The sequence below is a fragment of the Anser brachyrhynchus genome, assembly GCF_964034855.1.
Source record: "Anser brachyrhynchus genome assembly, chromosome: 18".
In the NCBI taxonomy this organism is placed as follows: Eukaryota; Metazoa; Chordata; class Aves; order Anseriformes; family Anatidae; genus Anser; species Anser brachyrhynchus.
The window spans coordinates 5,084,376-5,103,557 of NC_137711.1; the positions used below are offsets into that span (position 1 = coordinate 5,084,376).

General features: G+C 40.4%; 1 protein-coding gene across 2 annotated transcripts; it reads right to left on the minus strand.

The window, feature by feature from the left end:
* Positions 1–204: 204 nt before the first annotated feature.
* Positions 205–17,691, minus strand: PCTP (phosphatidylcholine transfer protein). 2 transcript variants are annotated; one of them, XM_080560456.1, is made up of 6 exons: positions 16,479–17,691; positions 13,162–13,279; positions 9,488–9,567; positions 8,981–9,152; positions 8,242–8,309; positions 205–4,527 (listed from the first exon to the last, which is right to left on the minus strand). In XM_080560456.1, the coding sequence occupies exons 1-6, from the start codon at positions 16,704–16,706 to the stop codon at positions 4,468–4,470; spliced, it is 726 nt and encodes a 241-aa protein (XP_080416582.1). In that variant the 5' UTR covers positions 16,707–17,691; the 3' UTR covers positions 205–4,467. The 2 variants fall into 2 exon arrangements, with proteins under 2 accessions (XP_080416582.1, XP_080416581.1); XM_080560455.1 differs by lacking the exon at positions 205–4,527 and adding an exon at positions 6,551–7,794 and having other exon boundaries at positions 16,479–17,669.
* Positions 17,692–19,182: the final 1,491 nt, after the last annotated feature.

Genomic DNA, 19,182 nt, shown 5'->3' on the forward strand with positions numbered 1-19,182 from the left:
CTGTTTGAATTGAAGTTGTGACTGTGGAAAGCAAGGGTGGAGCAATGCAGGGTTGTTGATTTTTTTTAACTTTTCTAGATATTTGGAGAAAACAGGAAACTGCAAAAGCTGAAGCTATCTTATCTAGGGAAGAATGCTCTAAGAGCTTGGTGTTTCCATTACTGTAACAGTGCTAAACTAATAGAGGTTTTCAATGTCAGAACACAAAATTTGCTGGGACTCTAGCAAATATGTTTGTTCTTTGTTTAGTTGGCACAGCAAAAATCTCAAAATAAGTCTTCATTTTGGGAATGGAAATACATCCAGGATTTTTATAATACAGTAAAATGCACAAGAACTGACAAGCATAAAAATAATAAATAAGCAGACTGAGATCCTTGAGAATGACGTTTGTGCTTTACTCTCCTGAGCAGGAAGCACGGCTAAGTTGGTAGCTCACTGGGCTAAGATGTCAGAAGGTCAGATCACACACACATTAGGATTTGGGCTCATCCCAAATGTTGACACAGTACTGAAGGGGGAAGGGAAAGGGAAAAGCATGTGAGAGTAAAAGACGTCACCAGTAAACATCGACTGGAAATATCCACCATTGGACCAGGTATAGGAAAGCCCACTGTGAAATCAATACAAAGATCTGTCCTCTATTCCTAATTACTGAATTAGGCTGGTAGTAGGAATCAGGTCTTATGAAGAAGATTCCACTTACTAACACTAAATATTCCTTTAATATTAATTCAGTTTGAATTAAATATGATTGAATGCATGTTCCCATCTGACAAAAAGGGAGTCTCAGGATGTATAAGGCTGTAATTTTGTGACTGCTGTTTGGCTTGGCATGTTTGCCTTAAAAATATTGTGCCATGATGGTTCAGGTAAAGCCAGAGGATCATTGTGGAATGCTTAGATATTCTAAACCTGCATTGAATTTTGTCTTTTTATTACATCACAACTTTGCCCAGTTGAGGCTTTCCCAGCTTTAGCCTTTCACATACGATCTACAGCTGCTAGGTGCAACAGGCAATAAACCATAACAACTGGCATCAATAACTTTTTTCTGAGTGTGCAGCACAGTCTCAGTTTGTCTTTTCATTGCTACTCTTTTCCAAAAGCATTCATGTTGTCACTCGGTAGTGTATTTATTACAACATTAGGCTTCATTAGCAAAGATTCAGAAATTCTGCTTTCATTTCATCTACTTTAAATTTCCCAGATTTCTCTCTCATCTAATTCCAACCAGTAATTGTAGTTAAAATTAAAACAATAATGCAAGCTAACCACAAGTCTCTTGTCAAAAGTGTGAATATACCTGTTTGTAATATGGGTTTGATTACAGTATTTTCCTATTCTTGTGCATCTCATTGTACATTGTAGGAATTTACCTTATTCGAGTCAGTTTGTTAAATAGCAGTATTTGAAAAGAAAATAATTCTGCCTACTCAGAAGGATTTGTATGGTGATCTCCTGGATTTATTATTAATAAAAATCATAAAATAATCCAGCTTGGGAAGGACATACAGGGGTCATCACATCATCTGTTCCAACCTGCAGCCCAGTGCATCACCAAATTTGAAGCTGCCTTTAATTTCAAAGTCAGATAAATTGCTGAGGGCCTTGTCCAGCTGAGCTTTAAGTATCTCCAAAAATGGAGATTTTGTAATCTGTCTGAGCAACTTGTTTCATTGCTGCTTATCATCACTGATAAAAACACTGAAACACAAAAAACACCTTCCTTCATATTGTTATAAAATATCCTGGTATCTACTGATCATAAAACAGATGAAGAACAAAATACTAGTTCTCTACTCAGATCATATTTTCAAAATAAACTTAATAGCAATGAAATTCAGTGTACAAAATTACTAGTCTGAAAGAGATGGGTTAAATGCATGTCTGTTAAACATACATTATGAAAGGGAATGACTTGTATTAATGTGATGCAAGTAATTGCATTTGGTGATCTGGTAGATATTTCTAGACTTGTCTTTGCTGAAAGACCTTTAAGAGTCATCAGAATATTTGTTTAGTCTTCTTCTCTAACTTGTTCCAAATGGATTTCAAAGTCCTTTTTCTAAATTGCTGGCATGCTGGCCCCTCATTGTAGTGAATTCATCAAGCTAATTATTTAGTGACATTGCTCTCCACTTCATGGTTTCTAGAACTATGCCTTCAGTGTTATCAAGGGTCAGTTTATACCCATGTTACAAAAAAAAAAAAAAAAGGCAACAAAAATAACCAACAGTGGAAGGCAATGTACTTTCTCACATGCCCACCTCACACCCTCAGACAATAGACCTTTTTCTTTTTAGTGTCAAAGTAATTTCCTGCTGAAGAAATGTTCCTACTGTTTGTTTTTATTTCAATAGGTGAACAGCATCATATGAGCCTTTCACAGGATAAATGGGCTGGCCAGGCAATTTTGGCTTCTTGTGGGATCACGCTCTCCATTCAAATATACAGCTCAATTATATGACTTCCATACTGAGAAAGTGCATTAACTTTTAAAATGCACAGCAGTAGCCTGGTCTTAATAAAAATGTTTAAAACCCACTCTCAAACTAGAACTCCAAGTTGCAGCTGAATATGAAACATCCACTTATAGCCAATTACACACAATTTCTGTTATGCTTTGGAAGATATGTATATACACTAGGGATATTAAAAGCCAAGCCCCCCAGAACTCTAGGTGAAATAGGGAAAGGCTTAAAACCTTTCAAGATATGCTTAGACAGAAAGGCAGTGAGCCTTGTAACTTAACAGCAGGCATCTGTTTCAAGTATGTACAGCACATAGGTAACCTTTGGCCTTAAGTATTACAGAATCTCTTGGAAGAACTGCTACAATCCAAAACTTGCCATTTTAGGAACAACACAGTCTATTAAAATTCATTCTCAAGAGTTTCTCTGTAGAGAGACTCTATCAGAGAAGTACATTTGGGACAAAAAAAGTGTCCCTTCAAGCATCAGAATGCTTATAATCTCTTCTACCTCTAGTGATCAAACAGGTCTTAGAAAAATCTAAAAGTATGCATAAATATTTAGTGAAGACAGAGAAAGAGATAAACTCACGTAAATCTTTATTTTACAGATACTTGTGCTTGAACTGTAGGAAAAACTTTCAGTTTAACTAGTTGCACAGCTGGGATGCAGGTAATTTTTCTCGAGGCTAAAATTTATACCTATATTCGAGGCCATTCAACATAATTCCTTATTTATTATGGCATGTTCCATGAAACACTTATTCACAGTGTGCATTTCTTCCTTCTTGGGAAATGAAGGTTTCCAGTGGAGAGCTGTTCCCATTTAACATGCTCCCATCTCACAGCAGGACTCCAAGCTACTTTTGTAGTCCAGAGAATAATGGGTTATAGTCAAGTTCTCAAAGAACAGAGAATACTAAACCAATAGGGAAAGATGATGTTCTCTTTCTGTGTGCATATGTGTTCATATGTAATCCTAATTAGTATGTTAATTGGCCACTGCAGAAAAAAAGAGAAAAAAAAAAGTAAAAAAAAGTAGAATGCTTAAACACCAGTGTTATTTATTATTTGGGTCAGGATGCCTTCTAGGTCTGCAGTTACAAGCCAGAATGGTCTGAAATCACTTAACAAAACTCATCTTGCTACAGAGATTTCTTCTTGTTATTAGTCCTCTAAGGGCATTTATCTTCAGTGTAGTCCATCGAGTTCTATAATAACTTACCTCCTGTCATAAGTCTTCCTCTCTGTTTTTGTATGGAGGTTTTCAGTGTCTTACCAGCTTATGGAGATGAGTGAAAAAGGAAGAAATGCTGTCTGGAAGTGTAATACTCTCCTTTCATCAGACGACTATCATGGGGCAGTAAATTTGGTTATGAAATATCCTCCTGCCTATAGAAAGGCAAATCCATGCTCCAGGAGAGATTACTCCCAGCTCATCGAAATTTAAATACCATTAGGTCTCATTTGAAAATATTCTTTATACACAGAAGACTAAGATAATGGAAACCCAAAGTGTTGGTTGGAAGATAGGTGGCCTACTAGCATGCATTAGTATCAGACGTCTATCCCCCTATCTTCCCACATTTTTCTGTTCCATTAAATTATAAAAAGCCAATGACCTGCTTGAGAAATAAAGTATCAACCAGATGTTTCCTGAGCAAAGACAACTTGTGTTTCCCTTTACACATCATCTTCTGAGAGGCAGAACTACAGTGACTGCACATCTGACATCATTCACTGTGTTGACTTTGGGTTACTCAGAATCTTTCCTTTACTTAACCTTCCAACCCAAATACAATAGTTTTATAGAGATCACATGGAAAGAATGGATTTGAATGACTAGAACACAACATAGAAGAATGGTTTATATGCATTTTGCTACAACAAAGCCATTTGCTGTCACAGCCATAAAATAATGACTTGAGGGGAGGAGGGCTGTCAGTTTTCTCATACAGATTTTGGCAGGACAAAGTGCTGCAAATTGCCCAGTATCAGTCCTCATGGAAACAGGAGGTGGGTGAGCAGTAATGCCAAAACCAAACAACTTCTTTCTGTGAACAACACGCAAAAATAGGATTTTAGAAGACCTAGTAACTTTAAAACAAAATTTATATATGAGAATAGAGCCAAAGCTCATTATGATTTATAGAAAATCAGATCATCGAGCTTTGGATCAGATACCTGTAATATTGCCAGAAACTACAGCAGTTTCCTAGTTCTACTTCACCATCAGGAAAACTTCATTAGTACCTACTGGTCTGTTAATAAGGGTGGGATATTTAAAATAAGAGGCTCAGTCATCATCTAGTGGAAATTCTTCACTCTTTTTCTTCCAAAGATCCTATAACTCACAATATATCATTCTACAAGCACAAATTCAGAGCTCCATTGGTAGGCAAGCTGGTAGCAACAGAAAGCTAACTTTCAGATGCTACATGAACAAGCAGCATGGGACAGGGCTGGCATTTTTTGAGTTCTGTGCACAGCACTTACAATGTACCATGCCTTACAACTCACAGCAGTACATTTCTGTTCAAGCTATCCATAAAAGTTCACAATGCAGATATAATTTATACATGACCAATATATTTAATCAGTCCTGAATAAGGCTCTAAAATGCTGTATGAATAAGTCTTCTGCAACCAAAAACTTAACAATACAAACACTTTTTTCCAGGCTACAATCTCCCACTTAAACAAGAAGCCCCACCACACAAAGCTGCAACAGCTTTTTCTTCCCTAGCAATAAAAGATAGGTGTACTAATTTATACTTAAATAAAAAGAATGAAGTGTCACTGCATATTTATATCACTATGAAAGGCAATGGAGACCTAAATTTAACAGATTTGATGCTGTATTCATCTCACTTCACTGATTAGTTGCTGTGAATAAAGGAAAAGCTGTTTTCAGTAGCTACTGTTTAATCAAATTTGAATTTTAATTTGGAAAGTTGTGTACAGCACAAGAAACTGCCTGTGCAATGGCTTCTAATAAGGGTACATGAGCAAATGCCATGTATTCTACGCTCTCAGTGTGAGGTCTGTAGGAAATCAAGTTTTCAGCAAGATTGACAATGGGACCATTCAGCTTCTTGAACGCTCAGTCTTAATGCTTCAGCCTGCTGCAGACAAATGTGTACTATGTCTTGATGACAAGTGACTATAAGAATGACAAGGAGGCAATCATGAACTTATGAACACAAAATGCTTCCACTTTATCCTGCTTTCATTAAAGACTAAACAAAATTATGGAATAGGTGAAGAAAAATTAAGAAAATTAACTCATCTGTACATGATTCATCTCTGTACACATAGTTCAATACGTAAATGTTCTTGTAAATCTTGGAACTCTGTTTTAAGGTGGATTTACATTGCAGATAGGTTTTATATTACTGTGGTACAGGGGTAGTTTATCTAACATGCAATCAGAAATCCATTGCTTTCCATGACTGATCTAGGAGGATCCATACTCAGCTAGTCCCCTTTTAAAATTCCATTATCTTCAAGTCTAGAACAGTTTGGTTTGCTTTTCTGTCTTTTGGAACAATCCACCTAGTTCCTCCTTTGCTACTTTCCTTCAGGACATAACTTGTATCCCAATCCTGTTGTTCAAAAGCAACAGTATTCTTGTGATTGTTTATGACAATTGAATTCCTACATATTTATCAGTGCTAAAAATGATTTCTGAAGCTCAACGTAATTTTTGGAAATACTGCCCAAAAAAAGATGCTCAAGTAAAACACCATCATATTTTTGACATGATGAATATGATTAATTTTTGATATACAAATTTGGGTCCAGCTCCAGTAAGTGCATATGTACAAAAATTATGGACAGTTAAGGAGAATTATGCTTGAGTGCTATTCTCTGTTGGTGTTTGTTCTCCAACTAAAAGGCACTTGAAAAAAATGCCTGAACTGATGAGGAGCTTGCTGGCAGAACACAGGGAATCCTGCTTAGTTCTCATGAACACAAGTTATTCTTCAAAAAGTCTTTAAAAATGAAACAGCACGTGAAATCAGCCTGTCATTTCTGACCTGCCCAGTCTTAAACATGAGAGACTTAACAAAAGGACTTCACAGATAGAATAATGATTTATTAGAAACATTCACATAAGGTATAAAGGCAATCACTTCAACCATTTCTTTTTTAGCAATATAAAGCTACCCCATTACAAGATCTGTTCAACAACAGGAGCAGATTTAGTAAAGATGCAGAATATTTACATCCCTGAGATCGAGGCCTCCTCACCCTTGATGCACTCCCCCTGCAAAGATGCTGCAAATTTAATTTCCTGCTCAGTTGTGATTTTAGTGGATTACCATCCAAAATGAACATTTTCATTCTTTACATCAGCATGAAATTTAAAAATGCAAGCAATCCCAAGTTCCATATCAAGTTCATTCACAAGCAGGGAAACAAGTACGTCTAAATCAGTTGCAGGCATCCAGTTTAAAATTACTTCCAATTTAGAGTTGGTGTCCGAACTGCTTTCCAAGCAGTCAGTGAAGTTACTGACTCTGAAGATGTAACGTGTTCCCCTTAAATTAACCATGGAAGCCAACTCCTCCTTTTTTGCTAGCTAGACACAGCTAATGCTCTGTACTTTTCATATCGGGGTACTGGGTGTGAACACTAGGCTTTAGGTACACGTGCTTTTATATCTGGACTTAAAGCCATCACAAGGAAGCTTAGTAACAAAGTTCCAGCTCCTACTGCAGACTTCACGTAATTTACCTATACACACACTATTGTTTTTAGGTTAATAGCAGGCAGACAATTTTAAGAATAATAAATTCAGGTAGCAAAAGTGTTTCCTCCCAGGCAATGACGGTTCCATGATTCAATTTCAGTACAAAGACACCCTGTAAGGCCACGAAGACAGATCCAGGCAGAAAATTTTCAGTACAAGTTCAGACATTATTCCTAGTAAAAATCATGATCTCCTGCCTGAGGATGTAATATTTTAACCAATAAAACTCCTCTAGCTGACCTATGACAATCAGCGTAAGCAAAGCATGGGGGACATGACAAAATTTAAGTACTATGAAAAGGAGACAGATGATGTTGTATTAACTTGGTGAAGGCTAGCTCTTCACTTGGAGATGGAAACAAAGGTCTAACAAGATTCAAGGCATAAACCAACAAAAATAAAATTATTTCCAATGTTAGAGGTAGATTTTATCTAGTGTATAATAGCCATTCCTGTAAGTGCAGAACTTTAGGTATTAAATAATTCAGATCAAATGTGACTTAAGTTCTCTTAGAATAATTACGGCAAGCTTTTTGCATATCCTTCAAGAAAGCAGGCACGCCACTCTGTAAAGAGAAAAGCAGTAAGTCATTCTTGTATAATGTAATCAAAAAGAATTATAGCAAGATGAGTATTCCCACTATATAGATCGAGGCCTTCAAATACAGGACAATTTAAGATCTGGTACAAGCAGACCATTCTTTTAACAGTACATGACCAGACTGCATTATTGAAGTTTGCAAATGTTAAGGCTATTCACATACAATCTGGAACATTGATTTGTTGTTTTTCTTGCACAAATTTACCTACACCATTGACTAAGCCAAGGAATTTGATAGGAATCGAAAAATATTAAGACAATTGCTATGAAGAGAGCAAGCAACACTGAGTCTCTAAAAATGAGACTGCGTAAGACCTAGGAGGATGAATACATCCATTTCAGAAAAAAAAAAAAATGTTTGGATGCAGTGAATAGATTTTTTGAAACAATTGCCCTGTCAACCTTTACTTACCTTGGCAGCCCAATTGACCAGCCACGATGGAATCATGCCACCAGGATTATCAAAATAGTACATATAGACTGGAGATGAGAGAGAAGTTACCAGAAAGTTATCCAGGCATAGCTTAGGTATTAGCTCTAATACCATATGACAGAAACTATCAGGGCGCATGACTGAAGCACTAAGTACAAGAGTTCTGCTCCAAGTGCTTTACAAAAAAAAAAAAAGTCAAACTTGTATTGAATTGGAATTTGAGATAAGTATAACCATTCCTAGTTAACCCCTGAGGAGCTCAGAGAATCATAATACTAATTTATGCTATTCCAAACCAGTTTAAGCAGCCTGTCTTATAAAATAAATAAGTCTTTAAAGGACAAGTGAGTCAGAAGTCACTCTCTAGGCAAAGCCTGTCATCTATAAATCCGTCAGACATGGTACTTAAATCACTGATGAATTATGCACTTCCAACTCTACCCAATTGAGCTGACTGGCAGAAAGACAGGTGTGTGTGTGTTTGGTAGTGATCAGTAATCTATTCTTAATTACCAAGCCCAACCATTAAAGATCTTCACAGTAAAACACTGTGCTGGATTTTTCCAAGTTTCATTTTTAAATACTCCTAGAGCTCAGTATATCCAGTTTACATAGTAACTGTTTTAGCTTAAAATCTCCAGTCTCCCTCTTCATGTATTTTGCTAATGCACACACTCTTTGGCTACATGACTTGTGATCCTGTTTTTTGACCTCTTACCTTTAGATCCAGTCTTGCCATCACTTTCAATTGCCAGACTTTGTTTATAACTTTTAACTCTGATAATACCAGGCTTTTCAGGGCACTGAGGAACAGACACACTTCGAGCTAACACAACCCAGATCTTCCGCCCATCAAAATCCATCTCTTGACATTCACGAATATAGACATACTGTGTTCTGAGTTGAGGAGGCATGTCAAAACAGTGTCAGTTTGACATATGATGAATTGACAAGTGAATTCCGTTACGAATACCAGCCCCTTCAAGTTATTTCTTATGCTTACGCAGGATTCAATCTTGCGGAGTGATAATTCAGCTGTGCAAGCTTTAGTTGTGTGTGGGAAGAAGCACCCACACTCTGCTTCCTGCTATACATATTGATATAACACCAGGACTGTGAGGTGCTAGATCAAGTGCAGCAGAGCTGTAGTGTCAGCACTCCGTCAGGATCCCTGGATGACCAGGTGACAAAAAATACAATGAAAGCAAAAAGCTTGAAAGGATACATCTCTGTTTGAGAGAGGAAAAGGGTACTTCACTTCCCAGTAGATTATTTTTTCACCATCGTAAGTTTTCTCATACAGTTCTACAGTTGAGAAAGGAAGATTGTTAGATATTTTTAATTTCCGGTGCAACACAAGCATATATGGCATTAAGGACTGCTCACACTTCAGACATGAACCCATTCTGCACGCAACCCTTACATCAAAATTGATATGCATGTAAAGTTGTAGCAGTAGATGATTAAAAAAAAATAAGTCTGTAGCAAGATTGCTCAGGAACCAAACACACAAACACAGGTGGCCCATTTTTTTCTGCTGCTACTCAGTTCATTGATGCAAAAAGAAAAAATGAACAGAATAAATTTGGGAGGAGGCAAAGTCAAATTTATTTTCAGACAGTTAGCTCAGTCTGAGCCTTTCCATCTCAAAGCCTTCTCCTCACCGATGCATATTCTGCGTTACTCTGAACCACAAGGAGAACATTCTTTTTCAGAAGCACGACATTATCCTTGTAAATGATTCTGAGTTACTATGGAACTCGGACAAGTACTGCTTTCTAATACCTTAAGAGGTCTTACATGACAGATTAATGAAATTTGGAAAAGCTATTCAGAAGTTCACAGCGGTATATAAAAGCAACAGTGAACATGAAGCTTGAACAGTTTACGAGCCTCCATTACACAACCTTCAGTCTGCTTGGAAACTCAATCAGAAGGCAGCTGAATGGGGAAAAAACAGCTAATAACCCCCAAAACATGACAGTGACTCAGACAGGAGTAGTGTGGCATAAAGGAGGGAAAAATAGTTCAAATCAAACTACAAAACTGAGTTTTAAGAACCGTCTACTATGTAGCACCATCTTTTCAGACAGTAACTGCCATTGTCAGGGTAAGGATATGACAAGTGTCAGACCTGAGCTGGGGTAAGTTCTTGCCTGTCCAGGGACTTGTCATTTCATGGGTTCAGCTATAAAGACTGATCCAGACCAGGTGGTTCACATCATCAGGCAGAGTACTTTTCTCCTCCATTAGGGCAGACTTCTGTCTGAGGTACTACAAATCCTTCAGAGCTAACGCAAGCCTGCCGGATCACTTTCTGTGGTTTTGAAAATAAGTCTAGAACAGACAGATAACTTCATTGCTAAGGCAAGAAGAGTGCCATAAGTGGCAGATTATTTCCCTATATGACATGCTCCCAACTAGGCTTCTATTAGTATGCCCTTCCAGTCAGCTGTTACCCACAAAAACAGCTTCTCCTCTTCTCCAAAGCGGAGCAGTATCAGATGCACAATACTCCCAGTGCTGTAATAAGCTACAGCGTTATGCTTGCCACCAGAGGTCACTGGAGCATTGGTTTATTAGCTTTACTTTCATTTCTAACTGTGGAGCTTTCCTTTTTCAAAGAAATTAAGACACTGATTTAAAGACCTTGATGTAACTGTTAGCAACTAACTCACCTACCTACAACGTATCACCAGACTGATTTCTTCATAATAGGCACATCAGCCTTTGCTTCTTTAGCAGTCAGTTACTACTATTAAATTTCTGGGTAGTATGATCTCAGTCAGGACAGTGTTCCAATTAGGAGCAACAAGTTTCAGTATTGCTCAGGCCCAACTGTTTTGTATCATACCACAGGAGCATGTGGTCCTTCAGTCACTACCGTTTAGTCACAGCTTCCCTGATAAATTGGCAGCTGCAGCACAGGCCAAGCCCCCAGGCCTCAAGATATCCCCATCACAGCTGCGAGGTGCTGCTCTCGTGGATATCCAGGAGCCTGCTTTGGAAGCAGCCGGGGTGCTAACAGCAATGCAACAGCAGTAACAGACTGACAGTGACATTTCAGAGGCCAAGGGCAAATCCTTGGCAAGAAGAGATCAAAGCATGAGCCTCTAGAGTACTCACGGGAATCCCGTTCATATCTGCCTCCAGTCAGGCCTTCACAAAAAGTTTTGCTGAACAGAACCAGAGGATAGAGGTTAGCTCCTCTCACAATTAGTGCAGGAGCAGTTACCTTTTCAACTAAAAAGTCAGCTACTGCTACTCTGGACTCGTTTTTATTTCAATGCCAGCCAGCAGTTCAGCACAGAACTCCTCCTTGGACTGCCGTTACTGTCAAGCTGCAAGAGCAACAAGGAATACAAATAGTAAAACAAAGAGCAAGAAGGCTCTGAGTGGAAGCTTTCACATTTTTTCCCTACATGTGAAGGCAGAAAAAACAACTTATATAATTTACATTAAAAACGTTTGCTAGCACTATTTCATTGTAAGTACACTTCTAAGGAATGGATAGGCATGTCTTAAATTTTAAGCTAAAAGGAAAGCCTAAATATTATGTTTATGCCCTTAAACAGTAAACTTCTGTGTAACACTGTACTTGAAATACGAGCACACGTATGAACTTGCAGACGAACATATCATGGTCAGCAAGGATAAAAACTCCAGCTCTGCTACATTATCTAGTTTTTTGCCTAAGGGTGTAGCTTCCCCCAACTGCTTCCTTTCTTTTCTCAAAGAAGGCATTACAAAAAATGCCTTATTTAAAAAGTATTCAGTTCTCCTAAATGAACTTAAACCAAAGACTACTGAAGTAACTTTAACACAAGGTGTTTGACATCCAATATGATAATGTTTATGTATTTAGAGTCCACCTCCATCTCTTTTTATTTCATTAGTGGAAAAGCAGCCTTTGCTACAGGAAAGCTATTGCCCATTTAGACAGATAACACCTTTACTAATTTAGACACAGCTTCTGAATTGCAACCAAGTACTGATGTGAACCAAATTAGTGGTTCTCTATGAAAATGCAGCCAAAGGCATTACCAGCAATCATTCACAATAGATCTGTCCTCAATGTAACAAGCACAACATTTAACAATTCTTTGGTTTTGTAACACTGTTCTTTGTTCAGCAAGACACGTGTTTCACTTTTATTGGCCTGAACTTACTTTATGCACAGACTTAAAATAGGATGTCTCCTTATCTTTAAATAAATGGATTATGGGAGACCTGCATCAGTTAAATCCTTGCCTTGTCCCTGATGATTTAAGATGTTTTAACATCATCTGGATATCCAGGTCCAACCCCCTTTTTCAAAGACAACGTTAAACATACAAAACTAAATTAGCTATTCCTTTCTCTGTGAAAGCCCCAAATCACTAACTCTTCTCTGGATTTAAACATTTCTGATTGTAAAAGGTGCCAAGAACAACCACTTTCAGGAAAAATAAATTACACATCAAACTGGTGTAACCCACTGCACTCTTCCAGCCCCTGCTACAATATGCAAAGATGCACAGAAGGTACAGAACACCTACTAAAGTTTAACTAAGGAATTACAACAGTATTTGAAGATGCTAGGTGCTCCAGAATAACAAGTGATGTTAAATTTATACATTAAAGTTATTCGATGTTAAAGTAAATTTGATGTTAAAGTTATATGCTTTAACCGACATGGAAAAAAATCATTCCAAAAGGAAGCTTTGTGGTGGTGAGATGTTAGCTGTTCCACATCAGTGTTTACTTGTATAGCTGCAGAGTGCAACCTTATCCCAAAAGACAAGCAAGTCTGTCCCAACATCTTTGGACAATACAGCTTTAAAATACCTTTGAAGAAAGCTTTAGCGGGAAGTCGGTGTGGACATAAAACTTGCTTTTAAACTGCCTAGATCGGCTTACCTTTAACATACTGGTCCCATTGTTTTCTGAAATCTAAATCCATATAGACATCTGCGCACAGTTTTGGGGGACAGTCTGCAAGCCCACCGAAGATTTTATACTCATAAAGTCCTGATTGCTGTGGAAACAGAATAGGGAGAGGAAAAGTCACACAGGAAAGGGAAGTATTCTGCAGCAGAGAGAACAGCTGAAGGAAGTTAGGTGGGGCACATACTACAAATACGCTCAGGAGCTGTGAAAGCAAGTGTTGAAAAAACAATGCAAGATTCAGTCTTTAACCTCTCGACTTTTTGATGTATACATGAAAGTTTAAATCCAGACAGGCTGACCTGCCCAGCACAATGGTTGTTCCTTCCCTTACACCAGTATGCTTTTACTTCATAAGTAGTTCCAGAGGGACCATGTTTCTTCACGCACACGCACCCCTTTTCATCTCCAGTGGTCAGTGTGGCCTAAATCCTGCCCACATTAAAGCATACCAGAACATGAGCATTTAATTGTGGCAGAGCCTCAAGGCTCTATGTAATGGACATAAGGATCTCATTCATTTCCAGGAGGTTACCAAGTACTACATGATCCAGAATATGCCTTCCTGAAAGTTAGGTATGCTCATCCCGGAGACTGTGATATAAGAATGCTTTATAGTGTTCATGCTTATATACGATGCACTACATATATTTGCCTTGAGTACCTATTAGTTATTTTCTTTCTGAAAACTGCCTGCACTGAAAGGGTGGGGTGCAGGATATCTCCAACACCAATACTTTTAATATTTCTTTAAACATATGGAAACTACATCTGTGCCTATAGAGTAATGCTGTACTATTGTTAGTACCGGTTCATGACTACATTATAACAATGAGAGTATTTTGAGAATACAGTGTAGGAGTCAAATTCAAGCATTCCCAGGGAAAGGGAAGGAAGGATTATACAACATTCTGTTAGTGAATAGTTGATCTTTCTTCCTTTCCATTCTTCACACTTTACAACTCAACCCTAGAAGATGCTGTACTGGAAGATAATAACAGGTCCAAGAAACTTAAGTTACTCATCTTCGCTGTGGCACCGTTAAAGCATAAATCCCTAGCTTCAATCCTGAACTGTTGAGCACATATGCAACCCCATAAACTCATATCATCTTTGTGAAAGGCATCCGCATTTCCTTTTTTATAAGACAGGTAATTTTGAAAATATCATACTTCAAACTGTATCAAGACCACCAGTACGAATCATAGAATATCCCGAGTTGGAAGGGATGCTTTCAGTCTATGCCAAAGCACTAAGCTGGTACTTCAAAAGTATTTGTTTTAGCTTAAGCACTACTTCATTCCAGGGTCACTAGTCAGACATGCTATATGGATTATCTTACGTGTATGTGTACTTACATCAAGTGTCATGTAAGACGAGACTATAAAAACCACCAATTTCCTCACTCTCTAATAATTTATAAGTCTTATGTTCTCTTGTCACTGAGCTGCTCTTCCACTGAAGAGACATTTTTCTGTTCTTTTCCTGGACTTTAATTACAACTGTATTTGAGAGTTAACAAACCAAGCCCACCTGAAACATTAATTCCGCAGCCAATATATAAAGCTCTTCACCAGCACACCCCCTGTTCCATTGCATCCTTTAGCTCCTCTTAATCCTTTAACTCTTTTTGTCAGAGGAAAGCCATGGAGCAATTCTTTCATTTAAGCTACCAGAGCTTGCCTCAAAGACTTTGTATAGAATTGTATGCTTCATAATTTAAGGAGAATAGACTATAGTTCACACTTCTAAACAGAGTAAAAGCTTTAGGAACACAAACTATTACATCGTATTGTTTGTTTCTAAAGCTTTTATGTTCCACTCAACAGGCAGCTGGAAGTGCCAGTAATACTTTTTGATCAAGGACTATCAAAAGATATGCTTACAATATTGGTCTTTAAAACATTTTTGCTATAGGCAGAACTTCCAACAGAGGTCAAAATAGAACTGGTAATGATGTAATTTACTGCCAAAGAATTCAGAAACTGCTACAAATCTCCTCACCCAATACATAGGATTCTACCTTACATTCAAAGTTAGCCGCTCAGCTGGTTCACAGTATCAGTCCAATTATTCTGTCATCTTTAGCCTTCAAGTTCTTGTACTACAGCTCCAGAAGGATCAACTTATTCATGTAGAAATGATGCTGTTCTTCTCTACCAGTTTAAGCATTCCACTGCTGGACAAATTGTGCCATACCTCATTGAATATCTTTTACTGAAAAGACAGTATTTTGAGAGAGTACGAAACAACACATCATGATCTGACAATTGAACAGTACATCTTGCAGCAAGTAAGACAAGGACAGTCAATGAAAACAGCCATTTACAAAAAGAAAATTAAAACAAGTCAAATGTTTCAGGTTTCAGAGGCCTATCAGCAGGGGAATCGATCAGCGGGTTGGAATACAGCACTGAAAAGCTGTGGGAAAAGGTGTACAGGAAAGCCTGGGAGATCTATTTGTGTAGTCTGAAGAGAAGATGGAAAGAGAAGGCAACAGGAAATATAAATGCTGCCTTTAGCTTCCTGAACTACCACTGCTACAGCTGATGTGCAGTTCAGTAAGTGTTAAAAACCAATTTTTCCAGTAACAACTTGAAGTGAAGACCCTCCTCTTAAGACATGGTTCTTCTTTTCCTGGGGCACTTCAAGGCAACTGAATGACAGAATAAACAAGAGACTTATTTCCCAGCAAAATCAGAAGACTGGACCTGTGCCGTTCTCTTGCAGCCTACCCAGTCCTTCCACCTACCCTAAATCGGGGTCAGTGCACAAGAGGCAAAACAAAACACCTGAATGTTTTTCAGCCAGCTTAACAGTCCATCCATATAAAAGCGGAATTTCACCCCCACCGTTTTTGAACTACCTCCTGATTTTAGGGGCAGAAAGGTGAAAAATTCAGCTCGGAAGGGATTTTGGAGAGGGGGAGAAGGCAGGGAGCCGGCAGCCTCTGGCACAGGTGCGCAAGGAGGGGTCCCCCGGCACCCCTGGGCCGCCGCTGCCCCAGGAGCTGCCCCGACCCCGGCTGCTGGCGAGCCTGGAGCTCCCCGCGGCAGAGCGGCTTTCCCCGGCAGCAGTTAATAGCATTACCCTGCAAGCTGCTTTCTGGGAGCACGGGGAAACCGAGCTGGGGGCGGCGGGACACGGCGGCGCCTCCCGCAGCCCGGCCGCCCCCGGGCCGCCCCGCTCCTCCCGCCGAGGCCCGGCCCCGGTTCCTCGCCCCGGGCCCGGCCGGGGAGCGCCCGAGGCCCCGCCGCCCGCGGTGCGGGGGAGCTCCCCTGCCCGCCCACCTCGTCGTACAGCCGGTAGATCCTGACGCCCATGCTCTCCACCAGGAGCTGCCAGGGCGCCACCGGCGCCGGCTGGTCCAGCTCCCGGCAGGCGGCCCGAAACTGCTCCTCGGAGAAGCCCCGAGGCAGCGGCGCCTCCATTCTCCGCACCGGGAGGCGGCGGCGGCAGCGCGGGGCCCAGCCAATGGCCGCCGCCGCCCCTCCCGCCGGGCCGCCCGGCCCTGTCATGGCGGCGCGGGGCTGCGCTGAGGGCCGAGGCTGGGAAGGGCTCTGGGGTCCGGGGTCTGGGGTCTGGGGTCTGGGCCGCCGGGAGCCCGCGGGGCGTTCGAGAGCTTAGGGCCGACCCCCGTGCGCTTTTGCCATGCGGCCCCCCGGTGGGGTCTCGGTAGGCAGGCAGCAAATGGGGCCGGGAGCTGTCGCATCCCAGAGCTGGATCCAGTTGGCTCTGGGCCTCTCCTGATGTGTTCCCCGAGGGTGGAGATCACAGAGTCGCAGAATGGTTGAGGTTGGAAGGGACCTCCAGAGGTCATCTAGTCCAACCCCGCTGCTCAAGCAGGGTCACCTGGAGCATGTTACACAGGATGGCATCCAGACGGGTTTGGAGTATCTCCAAAGGAGACTGCACAGCCTCTCTGGGCAGCCTGTTCCAGTGCTCTGTCGCCCGAACTGTAAAGCAGTTCTTTTTCATAAGGCGACGAAACCTCCTGTGGTTCAGTCCCATGGGTATGGGGCTTCATCAAACCTACTAAAATTTAGCCTGTCTGCCAGCACTAGCCCAGCGTTGGTCATGGTAACCTCTATGCAAGTCTGGCAACATTTAGGTTTTTCCAGCTTCTCTGCCAAGCTGCTGACTTCTTTGACAAAGAGTTCACTTATGTCAGCTGTCCCTTCCAGTTCCAGTCAACTGGTTTGCAAGCAGAGCATGAGGATTTCTGGCTGACTCTCTTTGGGGCATAAGAGTTGAGTGTCATCCTTGCACAGCGGGTTCATAAGAGCTCCAGAAAACTTTTGGAGACAAGCTCATGGTGGAGGGCAGGATGGTGTCCCACTGTCCTTTCCTGCCCAGGTTTAATGCCAGAATTTAACCTATAGCTTCTGTCTGTAATGATGTCATGAATGCCAATAAACCTCTGTACCTCTGTACCTCCTCCCACCGTCTCAATGAAGCTGTTGTGCAAACATTCCAGTTCTTTTGTTTTATTTTCATATGTTTACATGTATTATGGCATTTTATTATTAATATTTATACAATATGTATAAATATTTTTGTTTGTGTTCTTTGTGAATTACAATGTCGTGCTTTCAGTCGCCCCAGCTGGTTCTCCAAAACATGATGACAATACATTTTGTATGACTGAACTAAGTTGGCTTCAGTGGAGCTATGCTGCTCTGAGGCTCCTGACTTTGAAATGGAATATGAGGCGGTGATCTCTAAGTGAGACTGATCTACCTTGCAGAAATATTTCTTTAAACAGTAATTTTACTTTTGCGGCAATTTTACCAAATTTCTATCTCACTTAAATCCCATTCATGGTTTGATATAGGACTCATGCAAGACTGAAAGAGCTTGTGGCTCTTGTTTGTAGAGAGTCTCGCATATGAAAAAGGAGTCATGAGTCAAAAGTTGCTGTTTAACAAGCAGGCAAGGACACATGCCTGTAAGTGAGCCTGAGAGATTTCATGATCTCTTAAGGAGCCTTGTCTGTGCAACAGAACTAAAGTGATCACAGCTCAGGGTTACCTGCTGTTTTACGGTAATGTTTTGCATTATATGGTTGTCTGCATGGCATCAGAGCACTAAGTTGGCTGCAGCTGGCTGGCCACTCTCGCCTCCCCCCGGCATTTTCATGGAAAAAGAGAGATTTATCTCACAAGGCTACTCTAGGGACCAGTGTTTTGAAAATGACATTAATATGTGACCTTTTTTCTTGGTAAATAAGGAGTGGTGCTTACTAAGAAAGCACAAACAGTTCTGAAAGGAGACTTTATTTTCTATTTTCATTTTTGTTTATGTAAGCATTATTCTTTATTGCTTGTATGGCCATGTCTTTGCCCTTAGCTTAGGGACAGAAGCTAGAATAAGATCCCAAACCCTTTGATATCTGCAGTGCTAGATAGTGTGGCTGTAGTCTGGGGTGAGTCGTGATGCAGTGGGGACTAACATTTCCTAGACTAACATTTCTGCCCCAACAGACAGTGGGATAGCAACTGCTTCAGGGCAGCTGGTTGTGGGAACATGAACCCAAGCCTGAGCACAGCTACCAAAGGCAGCTTAGATACAGCACGATCCAGTCCCACACATGGGTCAGGGACCTAAATACTGACTTGAATGAAAATACTCCGTTACTATTCTGGGGCAATGAGGGGGAGTTTTGGAAGTGCCCACATGACTTGACCCACATACTTAGTATTTCTTAGGTATTTAGCTGCTGCTGCTTTCAGGGGGAAACAATGCCTCAAAGGAAATTTTCAGATCTGGACTCTGAATGGGATTAATGCAACGAAAATGTCCACCTGTTATTTACAATGGGAGCAATCTCTATTAATTCCACCCTAGCACCTAACCTTTCTACTGCTGAAATCAACATCAAGTAATCCATTGAATTCTGCAGGGAGGAATCTAACCAGTCAATTGGAGAACTCCTCACTCCATCAGGAAATCATATGTGGCCAGAAATGCAAACAGCAATGAACATTACATTGA